This window comes from Prionailurus viverrinus, chromosome A2, assembly GCF_022837055.1.
Source record: "Prionailurus viverrinus isolate Anna chromosome A2, UM_Priviv_1.0, whole genome shotgun sequence".
NCBI lineage: Eukaryota > Metazoa > Chordata > Mammalia > Carnivora > Felidae > Prionailurus > Prionailurus viverrinus.
In genome coordinates this window covers 70,954,487-70,980,283 of record NC_062562.1, presented here as the reverse complement: position 1 = coordinate 70,980,283, position 25,797 = coordinate 70,954,487, and the positions used below count along the sequence as shown (strand labels likewise).

The 25,797-nt window shown below is 42.1% G+C and overlaps 1 protein-coding gene across 11 annotated transcripts in view; it reads right to left on the bottom strand.

The window, feature by feature from the left end:
* Positions 1-5,843: 5,843 nt before the first annotated feature.
* The window catches only part of LOC125151533 (cytochrome c oxidase assembly factor 1 homolog), a 100,208-nt gene continuing 80,254 nt past the window's right edge, over positions 5,844-25,797 (bottom strand). For 3 of the 11 annotated variants that reach the window (XM_047832709.1, XM_047832693.1, XM_047832701.1), the window contains 3 exons: positions 21,218-21,365; positions 17,671-17,761; positions 11,638-14,820 (listed from right to left, as the gene is read on the bottom strand). In XM_047832709.1, the coding sequence (XP_047688665.1) occupies positions 14,740-14,820; positions 17,671-17,761; positions 21,218-21,365 (320 nt within the window). In that variant the 3' untranslated portion in view covers positions 11,638-14,739. Of the gene's footprint in view, positions 6,693-11,637; positions 14,821-15,935; positions 25,038-25,797 lie in introns of those variants that run through there. The other 8 variants (XM_047832728.1, XR_007146860.1, XM_047832719.1 and 5 more) reach the window with 8 other exon arrangements.

Genomic DNA, 25,797 nt, shown 5'->3' with positions numbered 1-25,797 from the left:
GTTTGGAAGAAAATTTACTAGAGAAAAAGTCATAAAGGTTACTTAGAGAATGTTGGGCAAGAGGTGAATAACAGTCCTAGTAACGTAATGGGGTTGTATACAGCTCAGTTCATGGAGGCCTAAAGCAAGATCGATCCATGGCATCAACATAGATTGTTTTATATAGGGGGAAAGGTCAATATTCAGGGTACTAACAAACTAATCTTAAATATATTTTAAGCTCACACTTGTAGGAATTTGAATTGCACTGATGAAACTAAAAATAGTCAAAATCATTCAAAGTCATTTACCACCTAGTACCTTCAGGTTGTTGAATAATTTAAAAAACTAGATGAAAACTCTTAATCTTTAGGGGCCTACTCTCAACTATTGTTTTATCGTGGGAAGTGGGGATATAATTTGCAAATAAGGAAATGTGTAGATCTAAATCTACACTAGACTGCATCAGGCTTGCCATGTGTACCCTATAACCCCGCTCTTACTCTATTCTTATAGTTTGACTTATCCTCAGATTCACATGGATTGAATCATATGGAATGTGCTCTTTGCTTTTTGGTGTCTGGCTTTCCCTCAGCATGATGTTTTTGAGATGCCTCCATGTTGGGGCTTACATCAGTAGTTTGTTCCTCTTTGTGTGTGTGTGTGTGTGTGTGTTTATTTTGAGAAAGGGAGAGCATGAGCAGGAGATGAGCAGAGGGAGAATCCCAAGCAGGCTCCGCGCTGTCAGTGCAGAGCCCAATGTGGGGCTCAAACTCCTGAACCATGAAATCATGACCTGAGCTGAAATCTAGAGTCAGACACTCAACCGACTGAGTCACCCAGGTGCCATAGTAGTTTGTTTTTTCTATTGCAGTGTCATACTCTGAATATACCACAGTTTATGTGTCCACACCTCTGTTCATGGATCCCTCAGCTGTTTCAGGTTTTGGTTATTCTGAATAAAGATGCTTTCTATATTCTTGTCCAAGAATTTTTGTGGACACATTGTTATTTATCCCCAGTTAAATAGGCATAGGATGCTAGGTCATAGGATAGATGGTTACTGAACTTTTTAAGAAGCTGAAGAACGGCCTCCCCAGGTGATTGCCCCATTTTCCATTCCTGTCAGCAATACCTGAGTCCTGGCTGCTTCACCTTCTTGCCAGGATCTAGTGTTGGCCATCGTCTTCATTTTAGCCATCTTTGTGGGTGGGCAGTGGTATCGGCCACTGGCTAAATTTGCATTTCTCTGGTGACTAATGAGGAACACTACTTCATGTGCTTATTGAACCATTCTTTTGTCCTTTTTTCTCCTTTTTAATTTAACAGTTGTGATAGTCCTTTATATATTCTGGATACAAGTCATTTGTCAGATTTATGTATTAAATATTTTTTTCCCACTCTGGCTTATCCATTTTCTCAACAATGCCTTTTCAGAAGAAGGTGGTTTTCATTTTGATGAAGTCCAGTTATCACTTTTTGCTTTATGGCTAATACTTTCTGTATCCTCTCTAAGAAGTCCTTACCCCAAAGTCATGAAGATATTCTTTTTTTTTTTTTTTTTTTTTTTTTTTAAACTTTAATAGTTAGGGCTAGTACGTTAGGTCTGTGATTCACTTTGAACTACACTTGTTTGTGGGGACAGAGGCTTTTAGGTAGGTGTCAAGTATCTTTGAATATTCAATCATTCCAGCACCATTTGTCAGAGATTTTCCTTCCCCATTGAATTGTTGCACTGTGCTTATCTAAGGTCATTTCTGTGGATCTACTTCTGGACGTTCTTCCTTTCCATTTATTTGCTTATACTTTTGTCAGAACTTTGTCTTGATGTCAAAATAGGACTTCCAATTCCTTCTTTTTCAAAACTGCTGTTGATTCCAGGTCCTTTGTAATTCCAAATAAATTTTAGAGTTGGCTTGGCAATTTCTACCAAAATTACTGCCCCCCACCACCACCAAAAAAAAGCCTCAAAGGATTTTGACTGACATTGATTAAATCTGTTGATCAATTTGATATTTTAACAGAATCTTCCACTCCATAAGCACAGTATATGTTTCCATTTACAGTAAAACCATGGTTTATGAGCATTATTCATTCTGGAAACATGCTTGTAATCCAAAGCACTTATATATCAAGAGAATTTCAAGAACCATTGGCTCAGTTGTGATCATGTGACTTTTGGTGTCACGTGCTACTTGTATTGCAAGATATCACTTGTTTATCAAGTTAAAATTTATTAGAAATGTTTACTGGTCTTGCAGAACACTCAGAACAAGTTACTATATTTAATTTTTCTCAGCATTGTTTTGTATTTTTTAACATAGAGATCTTGCACATCCTTTAGCTCTGTATATTTTGTTGCTTGATGCTATGGTTTTGGACTCTGCTTTTACCTTTTTTGTGTTTTTGATACTTTATCTTCCAGTGGTCATTTTTAACTCCTTGTGCTTAGACCTATGTTAGAACTTATTTAAATAACAATGAGTCTACCTCCTGACTGCTAGGGAAGGGCTTTTACCTATGGATTGTACTCTGGCTTCATTTCCTTCCTTTCTCTCATTTACATTTACCTATGTTTATTCATTTTACCTTTGGCTACATTTTAGCTCGGGTCCATAACTCAATTTTTAAAAATTAGTTGTGTGTAACTTGGTTATGTATGGATTTTTTTTTTTAATAACTGGAGAATGAGTAACCTGAGCTCAGGCTAGTGCAGAGGTTAGCATTCTATGGCCCTTGTTGCCTGTTTGTTAAATGAGGTTTTATTGGAACACAGCCTGACCATTCATTTATGTTTGGCTGTGGCTGCTTTCATACTAAAGCTGTAGGGTTGAGCAGTTTCAACAGAGATCTTAGGGCCTAAAATAGTTACTATCAGGCCCTTTAAGAAAAAGTTTGCCAACTCCCAGGCTGTTGTAACCTAAATGTATTTGAAATATGGGATATTTCCTATTTAAAGCCAATATTGATACAGTCCTTCAGAAACCAGTTTCTTTCACGTGGCAGAATAATCTTACAACTTTGGTTGCATTCCTTCTTATGCATTTTATCAAAATATGGGTTTTACTTACTAAAACTAAACTAGTTTTCCTAAATATGTTATCAGTGGTAACTTTTTTCTTCTTTAACTTTATTTATTTTGAGAGAGAGGGGGCCAGAGAGAGCAGGGTAGAGAGAATCCCAAATAGGCTTCTCCTGGTCAGCGCAGAGCCTGACAACATGGGTCTGGAACTCATGAACCATGAGATCATGACCTGAGCTGAATGAAATCAAGAGTGAGCCTCACTTGAGTAAGATGTGCTTAACCAACTAAGTCACCCAGGTGCCCACACCCAGAGTACATTCTTAATGTAAAATGTTGTTATAGAGCACCTGGGTGGCTCAGTCGATTCAGCACCTCTCGCTCAAGGTCATTTGACTCTTGATTTCATTCAGCTCAGGTCATGATCTCATGGTTCATGAGTTCCAACCCCACGTCAGGCTCTATGCTGACCAGGCTCTGTGCTGACCAGAAGGAGCCTGCTAGGTATTTTCTCTGCTTCTCTCTCTGCCCCCTCCCCTGCTATCTCTCACATACTCTGTCTCTCTCAAATAAGCTTTTAAAAAAAATGTAATCTTAATTTCAATAAACTGTGATGGGTTTTTCTACTGGTAGTATCTCTCTAGTTATCTGTTGTTAAAATAACCAGCCTTCTAACAAATTGTGAGAGAAATGTACCCAGCAGAAAATAAAGGAAGATATTTGGGAAGAGATCAGTTTAATCTCTGAGAGCTGGAAATTACTCAGGAGGAGGGATTATCACTTCATCCCTGCCCCTCTCAAAGTAGCATAGTCAGTGTCTTTGTCCTATACCCTTTAAAAACTATTTTGAAGTAAAGATTTGTGAGTGAACCAAAACAACATGAGTTCACTCGTTGATGAGTCAGAAACTATAAGGTTGAGTTTTCACACAAAGAAACTTTTATTTGCCACAACTAAGGAGAGTTCCCAGGGAATGGCTTCCAAAGCTGTTACTCCCTGAGAGAGGGTGAATGGGTTCCTTTTGCTTAGGGTTAGGTTGTATATTTAGTTGGGGGAGCCTGGTCATCCTATTTAGAAGCAAGCGTAAGGTCATGCATGCCCATACATTGTATACTTTGTAAATGAGGCTGAGTTTCCTTCTTAGACGGAGAGTTTAGTATTAAAATGAGGTAAAAAGGTAATAGTACTCATTCCAGAGGTCACTCCATGGTCCATCTGTGCAGGAGTGAGTCAGGTTTGGCTCAAATGGGATGGTCTAGGCAGGCCAGAGAGTCCAGGCAGTTGCATCTGGGGAGGTGGGGGGTGGGTGGTTCTCAGATTTCATTTGAGTGAAGGGGAAAGCTGAAAAGGAGAGCTTACAGTAAAATGTAAGAGAAAGGTTAGTACAAGCAGCTGGACAGTAAAGGCCAGGTTTGGGGGCCTAGATGGTGACACGGGGAATTGCAAAGATAGTACAGTATGTCTTCGGTGACTACAAAACAGTATGAAAACCCGGAAGTCAATGGTAGTACAATGTGTCCGGTTCTGTGCCACTTTATCAGGTGTAGATTCCTGTAACCACCACCACAATTAAGATCCAGAACTGTTTTCATCACAAAAATCAGTTGAGGTCAACATTTTCCCAGATTGAGGAAAGTCTTACATCAGACAATGTTATATATCTTGTTTCTACCATCAATTCAGAAAACTCAAGAGGAGAAGGAGAGTCTATTACATTTACCCATATCTTCACTCTTTTCATTGTTCCTTGATGTTCCAAGACTTCTCTTTTTTTAAAAAACATCCTTTTCTGTTTTAAAAACTTCCTTTAGTCCTTCTTCTTTCAGCATAGGTCTATTCAAGCAACAATTTTAGTTTGCCAGAGTCTGAGGATGTCTTCCCTCCCCCCCCCCCCCAATTCCTGAAGGCTAATTTCACCAGATATATTCAGAGTTGACAGTTCTTAGAGCGCTTGAAAAATTGTATGCATTTTCCTGGCCTCTGTGGTTTCCAAGGAAAAATCTGTGATCTCAATTATCTTTCCCTTATTGGCAAGCAGTTGTTTCTGTCTTGATGATTTCAAGCTTTTTTATCTTTAGTTTTCAGAAGTTTGTCTTATCAAGATTTCTTAGAGTTTATGCTGTTTGGGGTTCACTCAGCTTCTTGAATATATAGATTTCGGTCTTTTGCCAAATTTGGAAACTTTTCAGCCTTTTTTTTTTTTTTTTTTTTTTTTTTTCAAATACTTCTGCAGCCCCACCTTCTCTTTCTGGGACTCTGATGACATGTTAGATCTTTTTGTTACAAACCCATAGATACTACCTTCAGGCTGTTATCCCCATTCACGTTGAGTCATTTCTGTTTTAACTTTGAGTCTCTGATTCTTTCCCTTTTCCTCTCCACTCTGGTGTTCAGCCCTTCCAGTGAGATTTTTATTTAATTTCAGCTTCAAATTTCCATTTGATTCTTACATTTCTTTGCTGAGACTTTGTTTTTTCAGGTTTCAAGCATGTTCATAGTTGCTTAACGAAGATTTCTAAAATTTTTTTAAGTTTTTAAAAAAAAATTTTTAGTGTTTATTTTTGATACAGAGACAGAACATGAGCGGGGAGGGGGCAGAGAGAGGGAGACACAGAATCCAAGGTAGGCTCCAGGCTCCGAGCTGTCAGCACAGGCTTGAACTCAGGAACTGAGAAATCATGACCCGAGCCGAAGTCAGATGCTTAACTGACTGAACCGCCCAGGTGACCCTTTAAAGTTTATTTGAGAGAGTGAGAGTACAAGTTGGGGAGGGGCAGAGAGAGAGTCCCAAGCAGTTTCCATGCTATCAGTGCAGAACCCAACATGGGGTTCTGTCTCACAAACCGAGAGATCATGACCTGAGCCAAAATCAAAAATTGGACCCTTAACTGATGGAGACACCCAGGTGCCCCGATTTCTAAAATGTTTTTGATGGCTGCTTTAATAGCTTTGTCCAATAATTCCAACATCTGTGTCATCTGCATCTTGGTATCTGTTGATCGTCTTCTCTTTCAGGTTGAGATTTTCCTGGTTCTTGGTATGGAAGTGTGACTTTGTGTACAGTGAGACTCTGGATCGTATTTAAATCTTCTGTTTTAGCAGGTCTTCTTCTCTGACACCACACTGGCGGGCACAGTCGGGGTACATACAGTGCCTCCCCACTACTGCCAGGTGGAGGTGAAGGTTCAGGCTCACTGCTCAGCCTCTCTTGACACCGAGGCAGGGATAGAGGTACGTCATTACTGCTTCCTACTGGAGAATGTGGGCTCCAGTGGTACCAAGGGGTTGGGCGCTTATTCCTGCTGGAGTGGGGAGAAGTGTAGGCTCTCCAGGTGGCCTCCACTGACACCAAGGGGCAGGGGTGGGGGGTGGCATACCATCAGGCAGGGATGAGAGTCCCAGCTCTCTCTTAGGCCTTCTCTGCCACCACCCCAATAGGAAACTGGGTTGGGGAGACCTCATTGTAGCCAAGCAAGGGAGGAAGTCTAGACTCCACTTGGCCTTTGCTGACAGGGTGGGACTGAGGTTTTTCCATGTGTTTGGCTAAGATCCACAATTACTGTATAAAAGTTCTTTGCCTTTCTAGGTTGCCACTTTCGGGTCCTTTGGCTTGAGAGAGCAGGCTGTTCTTGGCTTTTGTTGTCTGCTCTCATTGGTGTTTCTGGGTTGCTCATTCCATTTACACCCCAGTCTGAGACATGTAAGCAAAACAAAACAAAGAAACAAAAAACACAAGGAACTCACTACTGTGTTCTTACTGAGGTACTTTGCCAATCTGCATTCTCCTCTTCATCTTTCAGAAGTGTCTCATGTTTATTTTATCTATGTCCAGGGCTTTTAGCTGTATTTAGTGGGAAGAATTCCAGGGAAAAACATATCTACTCCATCTTGTCCCTCCTACTCTGTTATGAATAATGAATTTGCTGAAAGTGTCCTAGACTGGCTTTGTGTAGACTTAATTTGTAAAATGGAAGCAGTATTTAAGTATTGTTTAACACAGATGAACCATTATAACACTCCCACTGGCTTCAGGCACACCACTAAGGACACATTCTGTAATCAGCTCCCACACCCTGCAACCATAGGATGCTGTAGCAATAGGAGTAAGGGAATCATCAAACTGCTGGGAAGTTTGAATGACAGATATCTTGGAATGACATATCTTAAGACAAAAGTAAAATCAAAGTTTTAAAAATCTAAATTTGTAAAATCATACAAAAGGATCTTTGGCTAAAATTTACAATGATCGTTAGAATACTATAATCATCTCTTTCTCTCAGCTACATCTTCAGTAGTGGTCTTTACCCGGGCAAATATAGATACTGAATTCTCAATGCCAGGACTAGAACTAGGAATTAGTCTTGTCTTCTAATCTACTAACTCTTGCACTCATCAAGAGCAACTTTTTTTATAAAGCCACAATTCCCGATATCTGTGGAAAGGCGATGCTGTTAAAGTACCATCAGTCAAGCAGACATTTCATAATGCTTGTGATTAATTTGTGCTGATCTTGATAGCACCGCGCTCTTGTGGCCAACATTTACATTTGCAAAATGGGAGAATTTGAAAGATGGTTTACTGGTATAATCAGTACAATGGCAAAGAAAGATGCTACCTGGGCTATAAAAAGTACATCAATGGGGACCCCACAAACTGGGATATAAATTAGTACAAAGTACATTAAATGTATTATAGAAACGTTATTTTTTTTTTCCCCAGTTGGATAGCAATGGACAAATCTGATATTTTCCTTCGTTGTGCTTCTTAAAAATAGTGAGAACTCATGAATATCTTTCAGGGAACACCTTTAAGATTTTAGTGTCATGTGGGGAATAGTTTAGATGACAGGTAGGGTCATTTTTGTGACAAATGATACAATGGAAGAGAAATTAAATGACTTAACTTTTTAAAAATGCTTTATTTGCTGGTTTAAAACACAAGATTCTAACAACCATCCTACAAGACTTTCCCACCAGTCCTAGGTGAGGTCCTAGATAACTAGGGCTTCTCCAAATGGATCTGCGTGCCAGGTCCCTGGACTTGCCCGGAACATGTTTCCTATACAGAACCCTTGATGTGTTCTCAAAGCTTTCAGCTTTTGTTGTTTTCTCCACAAACCGTGAATTCTTTGTGTTTCTAGATAAAGAAACCCAACACAAACTAGGATCATCTTTAATATTAAAATTTCAGCAAATGACTCTCAAATTCACTATACTTTGCTTCCAAGTTCCTTTTCTAGGGACTGAGAGGAGTTTTTAACAGTTTTAATTTTGGTATGAACTTGGCTATCTTGCTTATCCCATGTGTTTAATAGAAGCAGAAAACAACACAGTCTTCCCCTTTGAGATGTTTGTGGCCTTTAAGTTCCCTTTTCAAAGAGTGGTGTAATTTTCTTAGATGTTTTCTTTTTAAAGTATCCTGGATTATGTTAGATCTTTCTTATCCCCATTTAAATCATGCCACTGAAACTGGGACCTAAAATACTGTCATATGTAAGATATCTGCCACCCAACTTGATAAGGGATTCTTAGGTAAACAAGTATAGAGCTTTATGATAGTAGTTTGGATATATTGATATTAAAAAATGGTTAATATTAAAAGCTTCCTTCTTTGAGCTATTAAGAGTAAATCTTGCTGATCTAATGTCTCAAATATTTTATATAAACATGATGTTAAAGCAAATTCCTGCCATAATTCCCTCCCTTAGATGAAATCACTTGCTTTATGAGAAAAGTGGGGAGGGAGGGGCTGGGTGGATATTGGAGAGAAGGGATGTGTTTTGCCTGAGATGTTATGATACTTGTCTAATTTATCACTCACTTTGAAAACCCATGGTTTATGGTAAGAATTCATGAAAGAACACAGAGTGGCACTAATACTTAGGAAAGGAGACTGCCCCTGAACAAACACTGAAATACTACTGAACATAAAAACTGACAATTTCAAAAATTCTCATAAGTAGAGAAAATGATAAAATAAACCCCATACACTCATCAATCAATAACATTCAACAATCACAATTTTTTAAGCTAGATTCATTGATGTGTGGAGTGTTTTTAAAGTAAATCTCAAGCACCAAAGTTTATGTGAAAAAAATCAATACATGGTTCTCTCTGGGATCAGAGTAGGAGCAGGAAATCGACTATAGTGGGGCCTGAGGGTATTTTCCCTGAGGATGGAAATGATCACAATCTTCATAGAGTATGGATTACATGAGTGCAAGCATTTGTAAATATACATGGAATTGTACACTTTAATATTTGTGCGTCTCACTGTTTATAAAATTTGCCTTTACAAGTGTAAAAAAACCATGTGAAACCCTCTAGTTATTAGGGGTTTTTTTTTGTTTTTTAGAGTTAGCAATTCTGGAACTCCTTTCTGTATATTCTAGATTTGAGCAAATTAGTAAATATACCTAGGATAATGAGAGCCAAGTTCTTTCTCTTGGAGATGGAAGTTACATTTGTGGAAGGGAGGAAGTCTCAATTGTGTATGTAAGTGAATGAGTATATGCTCATGTATGCTCACACTAGGAGGAAGTCTCGATTGTGTGTGCGAGTGAATGAGTGTATACTCATGTATGCTCACACTAGCCCACTGAATGGAATTTAAGATTTCTTGGGGTTTCTTTTTGCCATTTGGATATATCCTACCAAAGATGCTGAGTCAGAACTGTTAAACTCACTAGAAATATTTCTTCACTACAGATTCTCGTTTCAATATTGTGTGTGTGTGTATATATATACACACACACATTTTAAAGATTGTGATTTAATTTTATTTTTAAATTATGTAAAAAAAAAAAAAAACAGCATGGTTTCAAAGTCAAAAGTACAAAAGAAGATACATTCAGGTAAGTAAAGTTTCTATCCCTGTTCCCTACCTATATCCCCTGGCCCTTTGTTTGCTTTCTCTAAGGTAGTAATTATCCCAGTGTTTCTTTTTGAAAATAGGAGCTAATATATACATACATACATATACACACACACATGCATATACAATATGCATTATACACACACTCTTCAATCGTGTGAAAGTATCAAAGGTTTCAAAGTTTATTTAATCAGTTTTCTATTAATGGATATTTTGGTTATATTTGGGTTGTCTCCAGTTTTTGCTATTACAAATAGTATTGCATTAATAATACTATTTAAATGGCATTTAGTATTTTTGCCATCATATCTTTGGCAGAGTCTCAGACATGGGATTGGTGGGTCGAAGGGTAAAGGCATGTAACATTTTTCTAGGTCTTGTCAAGTTCCCCTCTATACAACTCTATAGGAGTTGTATCACTGTGTGCCCACCAGCAATTTAAGAAAGGCTGATTCCTCCCAGCCTTTCAAGAAAGTAGGTTCTCAAATTTAGGTGTTATTGCCAATTTGCTTGAAGAAAAATGGTATCTTCTTTTAATTTGCATTCTTTCTAAGAATGAAGTTGAGCCTTTTATCCCCCCCTGAATGTTTAAAATTCACTTGCATTTCTTTTCTGTGAACTCATTAATATCTTTTGGCCACTTTTCTACTGGGTTACTGTTTTTCTCCACTTTTTCTCTTTAAAAATCAGGGATATTAACTTTTGTGATTTACGTTGTAAATCATTTCCAAGTTTGTCATTTACTTTTTGCTTTGTTTTTGTTATTTCCAGACATGCAGAAATTTGTTTTTATATAGTCAAGTTTATCAGTCTCCCTGATCACTTACAGATGATGACTCATGGTTGGAAAAGTTTCTCCACTTCCAGGTTCTAAGAGTTTACCAATATTTTTGCTAGTATTTAGATAGTTTCATTTTTACATTTAGATCTTTGACCTAACTGGAAATTGTATGCTGAGCAATGGATCCAATTCTATCTTTTTGCATATAGCTGTTTTTTCCAACATCATTTTTCAGAGGCCTTCCACTCCCTCCCCTGACTTAGATGCTGCCTTTATCATAACCAGGTTTCTGTATACACTTGGGTACTTCCGTGTTCTCTATCCTGCAACACAGCATCATCTCTTCATGTGTCAGTACTTCATTATTTCATTTACAAATATGTTTTAACGTCTAGTCCTCCCTCCTTGCTCTTGCTTTGCAAGGATTTCCTGGCTACCTTTGTTTATTCTTCCAAATGGGTTTATAACTCATTAGCTTGTCTAACTTTAAAAAACCACTAGTGATATTTTTATTGGCATCACATTAAATTTAACTCTGGGAGAACTGGCATCTTTCTGATGGAGAACCTTGCTATCCACAAATGTGATATGCCCTTTCATTTGTCCATTTCTACTTTTTTATCTTGCAGTAGTGTTTCAGCACTTCTCATATAAGTTTGCAGATTTCTTGCTAAGTTTTTACTATTTTGGGTTTGTTTGTTTGCTACTGTAAATAGGGTCTGCTCTCCATTATCTTTTTTCTTTTAATTTAAGAGAGCACAAGAGGGGGACCGGAGCAGAGAGAAAGATCATCTTAATTTTTTTTAATGTTTGTTTATTTTTGAGAGACAGAGCATGAGTGGGATAGGGGCAGAGAGAGGGAGACACAGACTCCGAAGTAGGTCCCAGATTCCAAGCAGTCAGCACAGAGCCTGACACAGGGCTCAAACCCACAAACCGCAAGATCATGACCTGAGCCTAAGTCCGATGCTCAATAGACTGAGCCACCCACATTCAGGACGCGGGGCTCAATCCTGCAATCCTGGGATCATGACCTGAGCTGAAATCAAGAGTTGGATGCTCAACCAACAGACTGAGCCACCCAGGCACAAGATTGTTTCTAAACATTAATGTCCTCTACTAAATACTCTAGTTTTCCACAGATTCTTTTGGGTTTTGCAGATATATAATGATACCATCTACATAAATAGCAACTCTCCCTAATTTTTAGGTCTCTTGTTTTTGTTTTGTTCTTTTGCCTAACTATATTGGATACAGCATAATGTTAAATAATAGTGGATATAGTGTATCCTTATCTTGTTTCTGACTTGAATGGAAAAAAACCTCTAGTAGTTTTCCAGTTGGGTAAGATGATCGCTTTGGGAATACATGTACGTGCACACACTCTCCTCTTATGAGAGGAACTATCAATTCTCATTTGTTTTTAATGTGAACACTTAATGAGTTTTTGTGAAATGACTTTCTGTATCTATAAAAGTATCACATGGGGCTCAGTTGGTTAAGTGTCCAACTTTGGTTTCAGCTCAGGTCTTAACCCTCAGGATCGTGAGTTCAAGCCCCATGTTGGGCTCCACACTGGGCATGAGGCCTAATTAAAAAAAAAAATGAAATATAATTTTCCTCCTTAGCTCTGTTAATATGATTAGCTCTATCAATAAATTTCCTTATATTGAACCACCTTGCATTCCTGAAATAAATCTTAGTCACTGTTTACAGAATTGGCTAGGTTAAGCTGATGTAAAAATGGCCCCTAATTTTAGGGGCTTTTAAGGGTTTATTTCTCACCCATGCTACATGTCCCATTGTGGGTCAGCTGTAAGCTCTGTCACATATCATCTTCATTCCAGAACTCAAGTCCCTAGAGTAGCTACCATCTAGAACATTACTGAATTTTGGGAAGAGAGAAAAGAGGGCATGAAGAACCAAGGGCTGGCACTTAAAACTTTTACTCAGAAGTCTTGCTTATCACTTCCACTCACAAATCAATTGGCCAAAACAAGCCACCTGGTCACACCTGAGTTCAACAAGACAGGGATATATAATCTTCCCATAGAGGAGGGCACTGCAAAGATATAGGCACCACATTTTGTGAAAAATAATGTACCACTTATTATACGTCCCTGGATTCAGTTTGCTAGTGTTTAGAATTCTGCAACCACATTCATGGGAGGAATTGGTTTCTCAAACTGACGTGGAAGTACAAAATTACTTTCTTATTAAGGCTGCAAGGTGATTGACACATGGTAGCTGCACTTAAAAGCTAAGTGTTACAGGTCTTTTTTGCGGCGACTCGGAGGCAGTAGGCTGCTTCAGGATGAAGCTGAACATCTCTTTGCCAGCTGCTGACTGCTAGAAACTCATTGAAGTGGACGATGAATGGAAACTTCATACCTTTTTTGAGAAGCGAATGGCCACAGAAGTTGCTGCTGATGAACTAGGAAGAATGGAAGGGTGATGCGGTCTGAATCAGAGGTGGCAACGGCAAACAAGGCTTCCCCATGAAGCAGGTGTCCTGACCCATGGCCGTGTCCGCCTGCTGCTGAGCAAGGGGCATTCCTGCTACCAACCAAGGAGGACTGGAGAAAGCCCATATCTGTTCAGGTTGCATTGTGGACCAACCTCAGTGTTCTCCATGTGGCCATCGTGAGAAAAGGGGAGAAGGATATTCCTAGACTAACTGACACTACAGTTCCTCATTGCCCGGGGCCCCAAAAGAGCTAGCAGAAACCTCAGACTTTACAATCGCTTGAAGGAAGATGATGTCTGCCAGTCTTTGTGAGAAAGCCCCTAAACAAAGAAGGGAAGAAACCTAGAACCAAAGCTCTCAAGATTCAGCGTCTTGTTCCTCCACCAGTCGTCCAGCACAAACGTTGGCATACTGCTTGGAAGCAGCAGACTGAGAAACATAAGCAAGAGGCTGCAGGATATGCCAGACTGGTGGCCAACAGAATGAAGGAGGCCAAGGAAAACACAAGGAACAGACTGCCAAGAGACGGAGGCTGTCTTCTCGGAAAGCTTCTATCTCTGAGTCCTGTCAAAAATGAGATTGTTCTAAGAAGAATAAGATCAGATATCAAAATAATAAAAAAGCTAAGTATTATGTGGTGGAGGAAAAAAATTCTGCCTCAAAGGCTGCTTATTTAATGGTAAAAGGCATTTAATATACCACATGTGATATGTGATACATACCTATGTCTGAGAGGCATGTTTTTAATATTTTCATCTGCCACTTTTCTACCCTGGATTGTAAAATGCCACAGCTTTTCTCTACATGTTCCTGAATGTACTTTCACCTGAGCAACTCCGACGCTGGCCAAAAAACAAGCCTGGATGATGTACAGGTTACTAAGGAGGCAAGAATCCTGTAGGTGGGCCTAGAGGTTTTCCCATCATCCTCCCGCCTCCTCCCTGACCTCCTCAGCCATCAGGCCTCCTGTGTATACGGCAGGTTTGCCAAGCATCTCAACGAGCGGTAAAAGCATTGCCTCACTTGTAAGATAGTTGCTTGGTAAGTATTTCTTCATATTTTTCATACAAACTGAAAACCAAACAGTCAAGTGGCCTAAGGCTGCCTGACTTCAGGAAACCCTTGTGCTGCTGCCTATTGAGCATTACCTCGGCCTTCCCACTGTGCCAGCAGACAGAGGCCACTTTGTCAAGTTCTGGCTGTTTTGTATACATGTATTTTATTTCAGCTTCTTCATCTTTACTGTTAAAAACTACCAAAACCGGGAGTAATAAAACGTCTCATCAGGTATAATTAAATCAGTGAAGGGGGGATGGTTGAAGGGAAGAGAGGTAGGAGGAAGCCAATCCTAGAAAAATGGAATCAATGACAGTAAAATGTGTGATTTATCAAAAAGTCCTATCAGCCTGTCAGGACGTATTCATCATAGTCTCTTAACCATCCATTAACTGTGCAATCATATGCTTACTCCCAAATCTATGATGGCCACAAGCCACATGCAAAATGCTAACACTGGCACATGTGGTGGCCAACTCACCTTTCCAGGGCTTTCTTTTACTGTGGCTTCAGCTAACCTGTCCCCTGGCCAAAATGGGTATCTTCGTTCTGGGGCATAGCTCATATTTCTCCTCCTGAGGCCTTTTTTCGTGTGTGTGTTTTCTTTCCATTTGCAGGCCACTCTCTTATCATGTCTGAAATCTTAGATTTCAAAAAAAAAAAAGAGAAAAATCTTAGATTTCAAGGCCCATCAGATGACTGCTCCCTCCAGACTACCTCCTGGATTCCTCCTAATCAGTATCTCAGTCTTCTCCATCGTTTTAGCACCAGTGCTTGAAACTCTTCTGGCACAGTGTTCCTAACACTCTAACTCCCCAGGCCCTCCCCACCCACTCAGCATGCCAGCTGGTAGGCAATTTGCAGGGGAAGACATGCCACATCCTGTAGAGTAAAGGATGTAGCAGTCATACTACCATTTGTTGGCTGTGATTTCTGATTTGTTGACTGTGCTCTCTCTTCCACAGTCTTTATGGAATTCTTACAATTCTAGTGAAGCCCTTTTCCAGTCCCTGAGCTGGGTGTGCAGGGGGCACTTGCTCAAACTCTGCTTGTGGGCAACAGTTGCCTTTTCTTCTGATGACAATGTGCATTATCCAAGATGTCTTCAAGGTAGTGGGAGTCCAACGGCTGAGTCACAGTGATTACTGGATACATAGGAAGTGGTGGGCTGCAAATACACATCACTGCTATGCTCAAAGCAATGAAAGACAATGTCTGTCTGCAATGGCCAAGTCCCAGCCTGTTCACAATCGCCCAAGGTGGATGGAAGTAAACTTAACTGGAAGAAGTACTCAAGATGGTGATTTCCAAATAGAAATCAAGGATTTTTTCATGACACAATACTATTTCCTGTCACTTGGGTTAGAAAAGCCTCTTAATTCAAATTCTACACAAACAAAAACTGTCACTTGCTTTTACTTCAGAACAGATGGCCCATCCAGGCCCTGGCTTTCTATGATTTGGCAATAGCAAGAAGAAACAAGCAAACACTGAAAGGAAGTAAAAGAGAACAATCAAACATGAAACAATATGTAAACTAACACATATGCAATAAACAGTGTGTAGCTGTTCACGAATAAAGCAGCACAGGGGTGCCTGGGTGGCTCAGTTAAGTGTCCGACTTTGGCTCCGGGCACGATCTCACAGTTTGTGGGTTCAAGCCCCGTGTTGGGCTCTGTGCTGACAGCTCAGAGCCTGGAGCCTGCTTAGGATTCTGTGACTCCTTCTCTTTCTGCCCCTCCCCTCCTCACCCTCTGTCTCTGTCTCTTACTCAGAAATAAACATTAAAAAAATAAAAGCACAAAAGTACATGCACAGTATATCATTTGCAGTAAAACTTTGGATTGCATGTAAAAGTTCTGTGTTTCACAAGACTAGCAAGCATTTCTAATTATAACTTGATAAATGAGCTATGTCTTGCAATATGAGCAGTATGTGATGGTGAATGTCACATGATCAAAACTGAGCCAATCGCTCTTGAAATTTGCTTTGATATATGAGTGTTTTAGATTACAAGCATGTTTCCAGAACAAATTATGCTCGCAAACCAAAGATTTACTGTACTTTAAAAGATTGTTCAGACTGTACTATCTGCAAAAGTGCTTTCAGGGAGACTCCTATTTCACTCTATAATCTATTCAAAGAATGTTTTTAAAGAAACAAGCTCCAGAACAGAAATAACTTCCAATGATCAAAGGCCTCATGCTCTATATTGAATTTAAGCTTAATATTTCTGGAAAGTCTTCCCTCCAATGAATATTAAGAATGTAGGAAAAGAGGGAACCTGGGTGGCTCAGTTGGTTGAGAGTCCTACTTTGGCTCAGGTTGTGATCTTGCAGTTCGTGAGTTCGAGCCTCATGTCGGGCTCTGTGCTGACAGCTCAGAGCCTGGAACCTGCTTCAGATTCTGTGTCTCCCTCTCTCTCTGCCCCTCCCCCACTTGTGCTCTGTCTCTCTAAAATAAACATTAAATTTTTTTTAAGTTTTTCTTGGACCTCTTTATAATACGGTTTCAGCGTACCTCTTAATGGTTTATATGTTCTTTATATATTTAAAGTATTTTTGGTCTCTCAAAAATAAACATTAAAAATTTTTTTAATTTAGGAAAAGATCTAATGAACATCCTTTATTGTAGGCAATTATAACTACATTAAGCCTAATAACAATAAGGGAGTGATACTGGCCTTTTCAAAGCAAATGTATCAGATTTCTGGATTTCATCAGCTCTGGTGCTCAGAGGGGAGGAAGATGGTCGGCTTCATAATGTTCACTTACAAAAAAGGTACCACCTAAAGGTGTGCTCCTCTAATACGTGGCTGTTTGCAGAGCAGAAGGATAAGGACCTACTAGCTTTGAACTACCATTCCCAAGTTAGTTTTGCATGTGCTATGTACACCTACATATTTTTTAAGCTTCTAAAATGTTTGGACTAAAGCAGTTATTTTGCAAACCTTCATCAGGCAGACAGCTGACAACTAAAACAGAAACAAGAAGATAAACCGAAAGCAGTGAAGCAAAAAGCATTTCAAAGGGACTGACAATGTTCGCAAGCTACTTAACATGAATTCAGGGTCGGGCATTCTCATGTTAACAGTTACAGACCTCTTCAGAGCTGCTAGTAAGACTTGCCTTCTCATTGATGGAACTGAAAACTATGGGGGTCCGGAGGGGGAGGCAGGGAGCAGGCAGGAAAGAAAGAGGAGAACTAGCAAAAATCAGCGAACATTATCTTATTAACACTGATTCCTTTTACTCTGTGCTTTGCTTTTAGACAGTGAATTTGCAGATAAATTCTTATAAACTTATAGTAAAATGTCCATTTTTGATTAAATTAAAAACCTGCAATAACCGTGGTCAAATTAACATTATACCAAAATTACCACATGCCAGCACGTACAGTCACCCCTGGTGCTGGACACCCGGCTCAAGGCCCTGGAGGGACCCGGTGAGGAGGGGAGGCCACTCTTGGAGAAAGCAGAGTCGTTTTGATCACCTGTCCTCCTTCATCACCAGTGTCCCTGCTGAGCTTAAACACGGGAATCTGCTGACCACCCTTGAGCTTTAAGACCTTCTGAAGGTGCCACCTGAGAGAAAACAAAAGAATAGCCTCTAGTCACAAACACCAAAGCAAAAGACATGGTCAAAAGAAAAAAAAAAAACAGTTGTTTTTGAATAACATCTTAAAAATTTTACACACTATTTTGTTAGAGCTATAAGATAACGTTTTAGCATTTTCTTAAGGACTGTCATAGTTTAACCAGCATCACTGTCAAGGCAAGTTTAACAAAGAATGAATGACCGGTGAATGGAGGGGGCACCAGGAAAGAGAAGGAGCTTATTCCCCATTTCCTAATTCACATCAACCTTCAATTCTTGGCTGGAACTCTGCCAGCTCCTGCATTAATCCCAGGCTCGGGGGTCAATGAGCCCAGGGGGAGCCGGCTGGGGGCTGCCTGAGGGCTGCCTGCTCCTTTTATCCTGGGGAATTAAAACACAACTTGGCTAAACAGCAAGCATCTCTGGAGAGACTTCCAGAAGAGGGAGTGAGTGAATGTAGCTATTGGCAACCAGACAAGAAAAGCCAATTAATGGGGTGGAGATCTTCTATAAAGAATGTGATGAATACTTCTGGAACAGGAACCCATGCCTTTGTTCATCTGTGACGACTGAGGCAAGTGTTAGAAGTTGTAACACAGCATCAATATCATAGATCTAGATCAGTAGAGCTGTCAAGTTCTTCACAGTCAGCAGCATAAGGAGAGGACAATTCAAGAGGCTGCCCTGCATAAAACATCTGGACTGAGCTAAGAGCCAAAGCACTGGCTTGGTGTCCAGGCCATGAAACTTTTCAAGGTTTGAAAAATGAATTCTTACTATTGCAATCATTTCACTACAAATGAAAATGAGAATCAAGATTGTTTCCATTGGAGGGTTCTCTTCCTGTTCCCCCATTCCCACTCACCTTCCCATAATACCTCTGAAAGGGGGCATCTCTGGATGAGCTGACATAGATATGGCCCTCTAACTTGGTTCCAGAGACTGGAATCTTCAACTGGGGGTATAAAATGCCAGATACAATTGGATACATTGTTGTCCTCCCAAGAGATGAAAAAGTGATGTTTTCTAGAGCTAACCCTATGAAGTCCAATGATCATTCACAGAATTGGTTGTTTTCTAGCTGGAGAACTGACCTGATTTTCCATCTGGCTCCAAATGTCCTGCCCCTCTTTGGATGGTTTGGTGAGGTCAGTGGCAGTCCTCCTATTTGGCAGGGACCTTATGTGCAAACTCAGGGCTCTGAGTACTTACAACCATATTCAAAAATCCACTGTTAAGAAAGAACATAACTACAGATACATGCAACAATATGGACATCAAAAACAGGCCAAGTGAAAGAGCCTTACCCAGAAGCATATAATTTAATTTTCTAGAACAGGCTAAGCTATGTTGGAAAAATGTATCAGAGAAGTGGTTGTCTCTAGCAGGGCTGAGGGATGTGAGAGGACCAACTGGGAAGAGCATAAGCGACTCTCAGGTGATGTGAATAGGCTACATCTAGATGGGGGCTTGTTACATTGGTGAATGTATTTATTAAAATTCATCAAATAGGACAGATCTGTACCTTTCCCAGAATGCAAATTTTACCTCAAAAAAAGAAAGAACAATAAATATATATTAAACTCTGGTTAATGATATGTTGCTTATGTGTTTAAATGAAGTGTATGGATGTTTGAACATGATGTGTTCATGGACACAGATATGGCTAGACGAACAGATATGAGATAAAGCAAATCAAGGAAAATATTACAGTCGACCCTCGAACAACACATCAAAAATCTGCACGTAACTTTTGACTCCCCCCAAATTTAATTATTAATAGCACACTGATGACTGGAAGCCTTACTACTAATATAAGCAGTCGACTAACACATGTTTGTATGTTCTATGTATTCTGTGCTGTATTCTTAGAATAAAGTAAGCTAGAGGAAAGAAAATGTTAAGAAAATCGTAAGGAGAAAACACATTTACAGTTCTGTACTGTATCAACAAAAATCTGTGTATGAAGTGGGCCCACACAGTCCAAACCTGTGTTGTTCAAGGATCAATTGTAATCGGAGAATCCAGGTAGCGGCTACCTGGGTACCAGAGTGTCAATTCTTTTATCTTCTCTGTACGTTCAAAACTTTTCATAATGAAAGAGAGGATCCAGCCCATGGGGAAGCACAGAGGAGCCACGCCGCATGGTGTGAAAGACTTGATGACATGCACATAAGGCCACCTGGCACACAGTGGGGCACTCTGTACCTGTCCACCCCTTCCCTTTGTCTTCTGGGCTCCCTCTCTCACTTAGTGGCACCGCCACCTTCCCACTCACCCATATCGGACATTAAACCATCACCTCTGACGCAGTCCTCTCCTGATCTAAGCAGGCCATAGCTCCGGTTCACACTCTCACAGCTGCACAGCTGCATAGCCACACTGCTTTCCTAAAGGCAGTCCCCGGGGTCCAGTATCTGGGTATTTCCAATCGGCATGAATTGATCTTCTTTTAAAGCCAGATCAAATATTTTTATCAAAATACTCAAGTATGAGTGGCTTTTGTCAGAAAAAAGTCCCAATGAAACTATTCCCATTAAAAAATTAATAAAAACAACACTGACAAAAAAAAAATAGATCAGAGCATCTCACTCTTACCCATGGCTTCCGCTGGCCCCACAATCTAGTGTGTCTATCTCACACAATGATGTCACGGCCCTGTGGTCCCAGCCCGTCCTACCCACCACACCTGCCTGGGAAGCCTGCACCTCTGTGGAGGTCACACTGGCAGGGGGCACAGCCACGTGGCTTCTTGGGCACACTGATCCATAGCTGGCATTCCTTCTTTTCACAACAATGTCCCAGGTGGCTAACTGCTCCCTCCCAGGTTGCTACCACAGCATTCGCTTCAGGGTACCCTGTCTTACTTGGGAGTTTTAAACCATAACCCCCTGGAAACCCTTCTGTATCTCTGTATTGCCCACACAGCTTCTAATCATTCCTCTAACTTGGTGTGGGCTCAAAACATATTTGTTCAACAGAAGAATAAACGCATCTCATATTCAGGTGACTTTACTGGCTGAAATATAAAAGCGGATATAGCTGAGAAAATGGACTGGCATTTCGTGCCAGCAATGGAATAAATGAGCATTAAAACTACAGTTGAAAGAGTTGCTCACACTTGAATGAGCACTGACTGGTCGTAGATGTATTTCAAGTTCAAGGCAGAAGCTGTGGCACACTGCTGCTGCTCACTTCCCTACAACAGTCAGTTCCAGATGGTGCCCTGAGCCCGAACACTGCCTTCCCTGCCACAGTTATCCCCCAGAAAGGAAGACGAGTATGTGAGAATAAATTCACCCATAATGCTTTCACAGAAGGTGCTCAGTAATACCTAGTGGAGGTTTTACTTCGTGCATGTTCCCATCCCGAATCCTCCAAGACCGTCCCCCCAGCGATGGCAGCCCTCTCCCGGACTTCAGTCTGCATGGGGAGCACGTTACCTGGGCATCGGCAATGTCCACGAAGCTGTACTTGTCGGTGAGGTGGAGCTAATGGACAAAAGCGGAGGGCCCAGAGCCGCCAGGGCCTCGGGGTAGCTGTGCAGCTGCTCCAATGCTAGCTGGTAATAGGAAGCCCTGGAAAAAGCTTCTAAGGGGGAAAGACAGTTGTTACATTTATTTTTCTTTTTTAAACTCAGTCAGGTAGACTCTCTATAGAAAGTTGGAGGATACAATTCATGTACAGCATGGAAACAGAAACAAATGTGAAATTTCTGGATGGAAAATAATTCGGGAACATTTACCCTAAACTGTCCCTTTTAGAGACTCCAAAAGCAAAGTATAGAAAATCAGTGTTAGGATGTCCCCGGAAGGGGGCGGCCCTCTTGCCAGCGCGCCGGGACAAACTGAAGGTCAACCAATCACCGAGCGCCAGCACAACCCAACGGAAAGCCCTGAGCGGCTCTCCAGAATGAACTGAAGGTCAACCAATCACCGAGCGCCAGCACAACCCAATGGAGGGCCCCGAGCAGCGCGCCGGGACAAACTGAATGAAGGTCAACCAATCACCGAGTGCCAGCACAATCCAACAGAAAGCCCTGAGCGGCTCTCCAGAACGAACTGAAGGTCAACCAATTACCAAGCAACAGCACAACCTGGCTCGAGAGAAAGACCCACCCGAGCCTAAACCTGGAACTGCTGCAGCTTAAAAACCCTCCCCCACTCATCTCCTACTGACTGTTATCACGGACGACACAGACCACAGCCTCAGCCCACACCCAGACCTCCCAATAGACCCAATCGTATGGGATACATCCACCCCAACAATCGCCACCCATCACCAACCTGTCCTCATTAGACTCAAAAATCCATCACAATTCCCATCTAGACCCCAATACTCAATCTCCCACACTCCAGCTAGGCCTAAAGCCCATCATCGATTGCCTACTCAAGGAGGGCCTCCTAATCCCATGTCATTCCCCCTGCAACACCCCAATCTTGCCTGTAAAAAAGCCAAATGGCTCATATAGACTAGTTCAAGACCTCCAAATAATCAATGAAGCTGTAATTCCCATCCATCCAGTAATGCCCAACCCATATACCCTCCTCTCCCAAATCCCCCCATCCACGACCCATTTTACAGTGCTTGATGTCAAAGATGCCTTTTCCACCATTCCCTTACATCCTGAGTCCCAATTCCTCTTTGCCTTCACATGGCAAGATCTAGTCACTTCTCTGGCCTGCCAACTCACATGGACGCTACTTCCCCAAGGATTTCGTGATAGTCCCCATCTCTTTGGGCAGGCCTTGGCCAGGGATCTCCTCAAAGCCCCACTCTCCAGTCACTGTACTCTACTACAGTACATAGATGACCTTCTATTATGTGGAACCTCTTTCGACCACACCAAACAAGATACAGTCCAAATCCTAAATTTCCTGGCTAACCTGGGGTATCAAGTCTCCCCACACAAAGCCCAAATCTGTACTAATACAGACATATTCCTGGGAGTCTCACTCACACCTACTACCAAGGCCCTAACCCAAGATCATCTTCAAGCCCTCCAGACCCTGTCCCCACCTACCAATGCAGACGAAATCCTCTCCTTCCTGGGTCTAGTAGGCTTCTTCCGACACTGGATCCCTAACTTTGCTATACACGCAGCCCCCCTATACAGAGCAGCCAAAGAAACCCCCCAAGGCCCACTCTCCATCCCAGGATCAGGCGCAAGGGCCTTCCAACGGCTGGTCACATCTCTAGTCACTCAACTGGTCCTTTCCCTCCCTAATGTTTCAAAGCCTTTCCTCTTATACACAGATGAGAGGGCTGGAATTGCAACAGGGCTTCTAACCCAACCCTGTGGCCCTATGTTACAAGCTATCGCCTACCTTTCTAAACAACTGGACCCTACGATCAGGGGGTGGCAACTCTGCCTCAGAGCACTTGCAGCAGCAGCCACTCTAACCCAAGAGGCATTCAAACTCACCCTACACTGCCCCCTAACAGTACTTTCACCGCACCATCTATCTGATCTCCTTACACATAAGGCCCTGGCACACCTCTCCCCATCACGCATACAATTGTTCCATCTGCTCTTTATTGAAAATCCTGAAATATCTCTCCAACTCTCCCCCAGACTCAATCCTGCCACGCTACTTCCACAAATCAACCCCAAAGACACTTCACAGCCACCCTTCCACTCCTGCACTGAACTTATAGATATTCTCTCCAAACCTCCATCTAACTTAAAGGACCTTCCCCTCACTTCCCCTGATCTCACCCTATTTGTAGACGGCAGCTCACTAGTTGACTGCAAGGGCCACCGACGAGCAGTGTACGCTGTAGTTACATTAAACCAAACTCTAGAGACCCAGACTTTATCCACAGGAACCACATCCCAGAAGGCTGAACTCACAGCCCTCATTAGGGCTCTCCAATTGTCCAGAAACAAAAGGGTCACAATATACACAGACTCAAAATACGCTTTCCTTATTGCACATACACACTCCCACTTATGGGAAGAAAGAGGATTCCTCACAACTAAGGGTACCCCCATCATCAATGGGCCATTCATGGCGAAACTCCTTGAGGCCCTCAAACTCCCACAGGAAGTGGCCATTGTCCACGGCAAGGGCCATCAACCCCTAACCACAGAGATAGCTACAGGAAATCACAAGGCTGACAACACCGCTAGACAAACAGCTCTCTCTCTCGACCCAGTTCCTATGGGCATCCTCACCGAAGATACCACTCCCTATTATACCCCAGATGAACAAAAACAATACATGGCCCATCCCAATGCCCACGCCAACGCAGGCTGGACCATGCTGGGCCCCCGACTGGCCCTCCCAAATAGCCTAGTCCATTCCCTACTAACAAAAATCCACAAAACCCTACACATTGGGCCGGAGGCCACCTTCCGCTTCCTTGAGCCCTTTATGTACCACCCCCACCTACGACAACTGATCACCAAAACACACCAACAATGCACCACATGCGCTGCAGTCAGTTCCCAAGGGAGAATGAGACACCCAGGCCCCACTCATCAGATGCGGGGCCATCTCCTGGGTGAAGACTGGCAAATAGATTTCACTCACATGCCAAAACACAAAAAATTACGGTATCTCCTTACTATAATTGACACCTTTACAGGGTGGGTAGAAGCCTTCCCCACCTCATCTGAAGGGGCCTCCACAGTGGCTGAGATCCTACTCAAGGACATCATTCCCCGCTTTGGTCTACCAAGAAGGATACAGTCTGACAACGGGCCCGCTTTCATCTCAGCAGTCACCCAACAGGTCTCCAAAGCTTTGGGTATTACTTGGAAACTCCACATACCACACCACCCCCAGTCCTCGGGTAAGGTTGAAAGGGCCAATGGCCTCATAAAAGACCATCTCACTAAACTCCCCATAGAGACTCGGCTTTCTTGGCCTCAACTCCTACCTATAGCACTCACCTGACTCCGAGCTGCTCCCTGAGGACCCACAGGCCTCAGCCCATTTGAACTCCTATACGGGCGACCCTTCCTGTTACCCCAACCCTACCAAAAGATCCTCCGCCTTTGGCTGCCTATCTCCCTTACCTCAGCCTGCTCCGACACCTGATTTGACAGTACGCTGACCTCACTCTACTAGCTCCCATCGATCTCTCCTCTCCCTCACTATCTGTAAACCCAAGAGACTCAGTGCTCCTTCGAGTAAGACAAAAACCAACACTTGCCCCCCAGTTGGGAGGGTCCCTACACAGTCATACTCACAACCCCCACGGCTGCTAAATTATTGGGCCACACCCCATGGGTTTACACCTCCAACCTCAAACGGGCCCCCCCTTTACCCCCTATACCAGAAGAATCGTGGACCTCCCAACCAACCGGCCCCCTCACCCTCAAACTAACCCGACAGGCCCCTTCATGACGGACCCTTCCCCTCGGTTTCCCACCTTCACACTCACAATATTACACGAGCTACAACTCTCCCACTCATCCGACCCCATCACCCTCCCCTTATTTCTCTCCTGGGTCTCTGACTGTTGGCTTCAGGGAACTCTCTCCTATTTCTCCCCCGTCGAAATCTCCTTCTTTAGCTTTTTACTAACGATACTTCTATATCATGATGATACTTCCCTTGTTACTCCTTGTTAACATCATCCCCCTTATACCCTCACAACCCTCCTATAGGTGGGTTTTTTACCTATCCGAAACTTTTAATGGACACACCTCTATCATACCCTCTACCCCTTGCCCCATTGTTGGATGCCAAAATCAAGTCACCTTTAAATTCCCCTCTTTCAACACCCTCCAAGCCTCTACGCGGATTACTCCTGCCATTTGCTTCTTATATGACCAAACCGACAAAATATGCTCCCAAACCTCCCCCAGCCAATATGGAGGATGCCCCTATCACTATTGTAACATACACTGGCTCAACCTATACTGTTTCACAGGACCAAGGACAGGCGGCTTCTGCTTAAAAAATGGCAACTTTACCCTTACTGTCCCTGATCCATGGGATACCCGCTGGCAAACCGGAATAAAGGGCAAACTGTATCAGAATGACCATTTCTCTAACCCCATCTCCTTTTT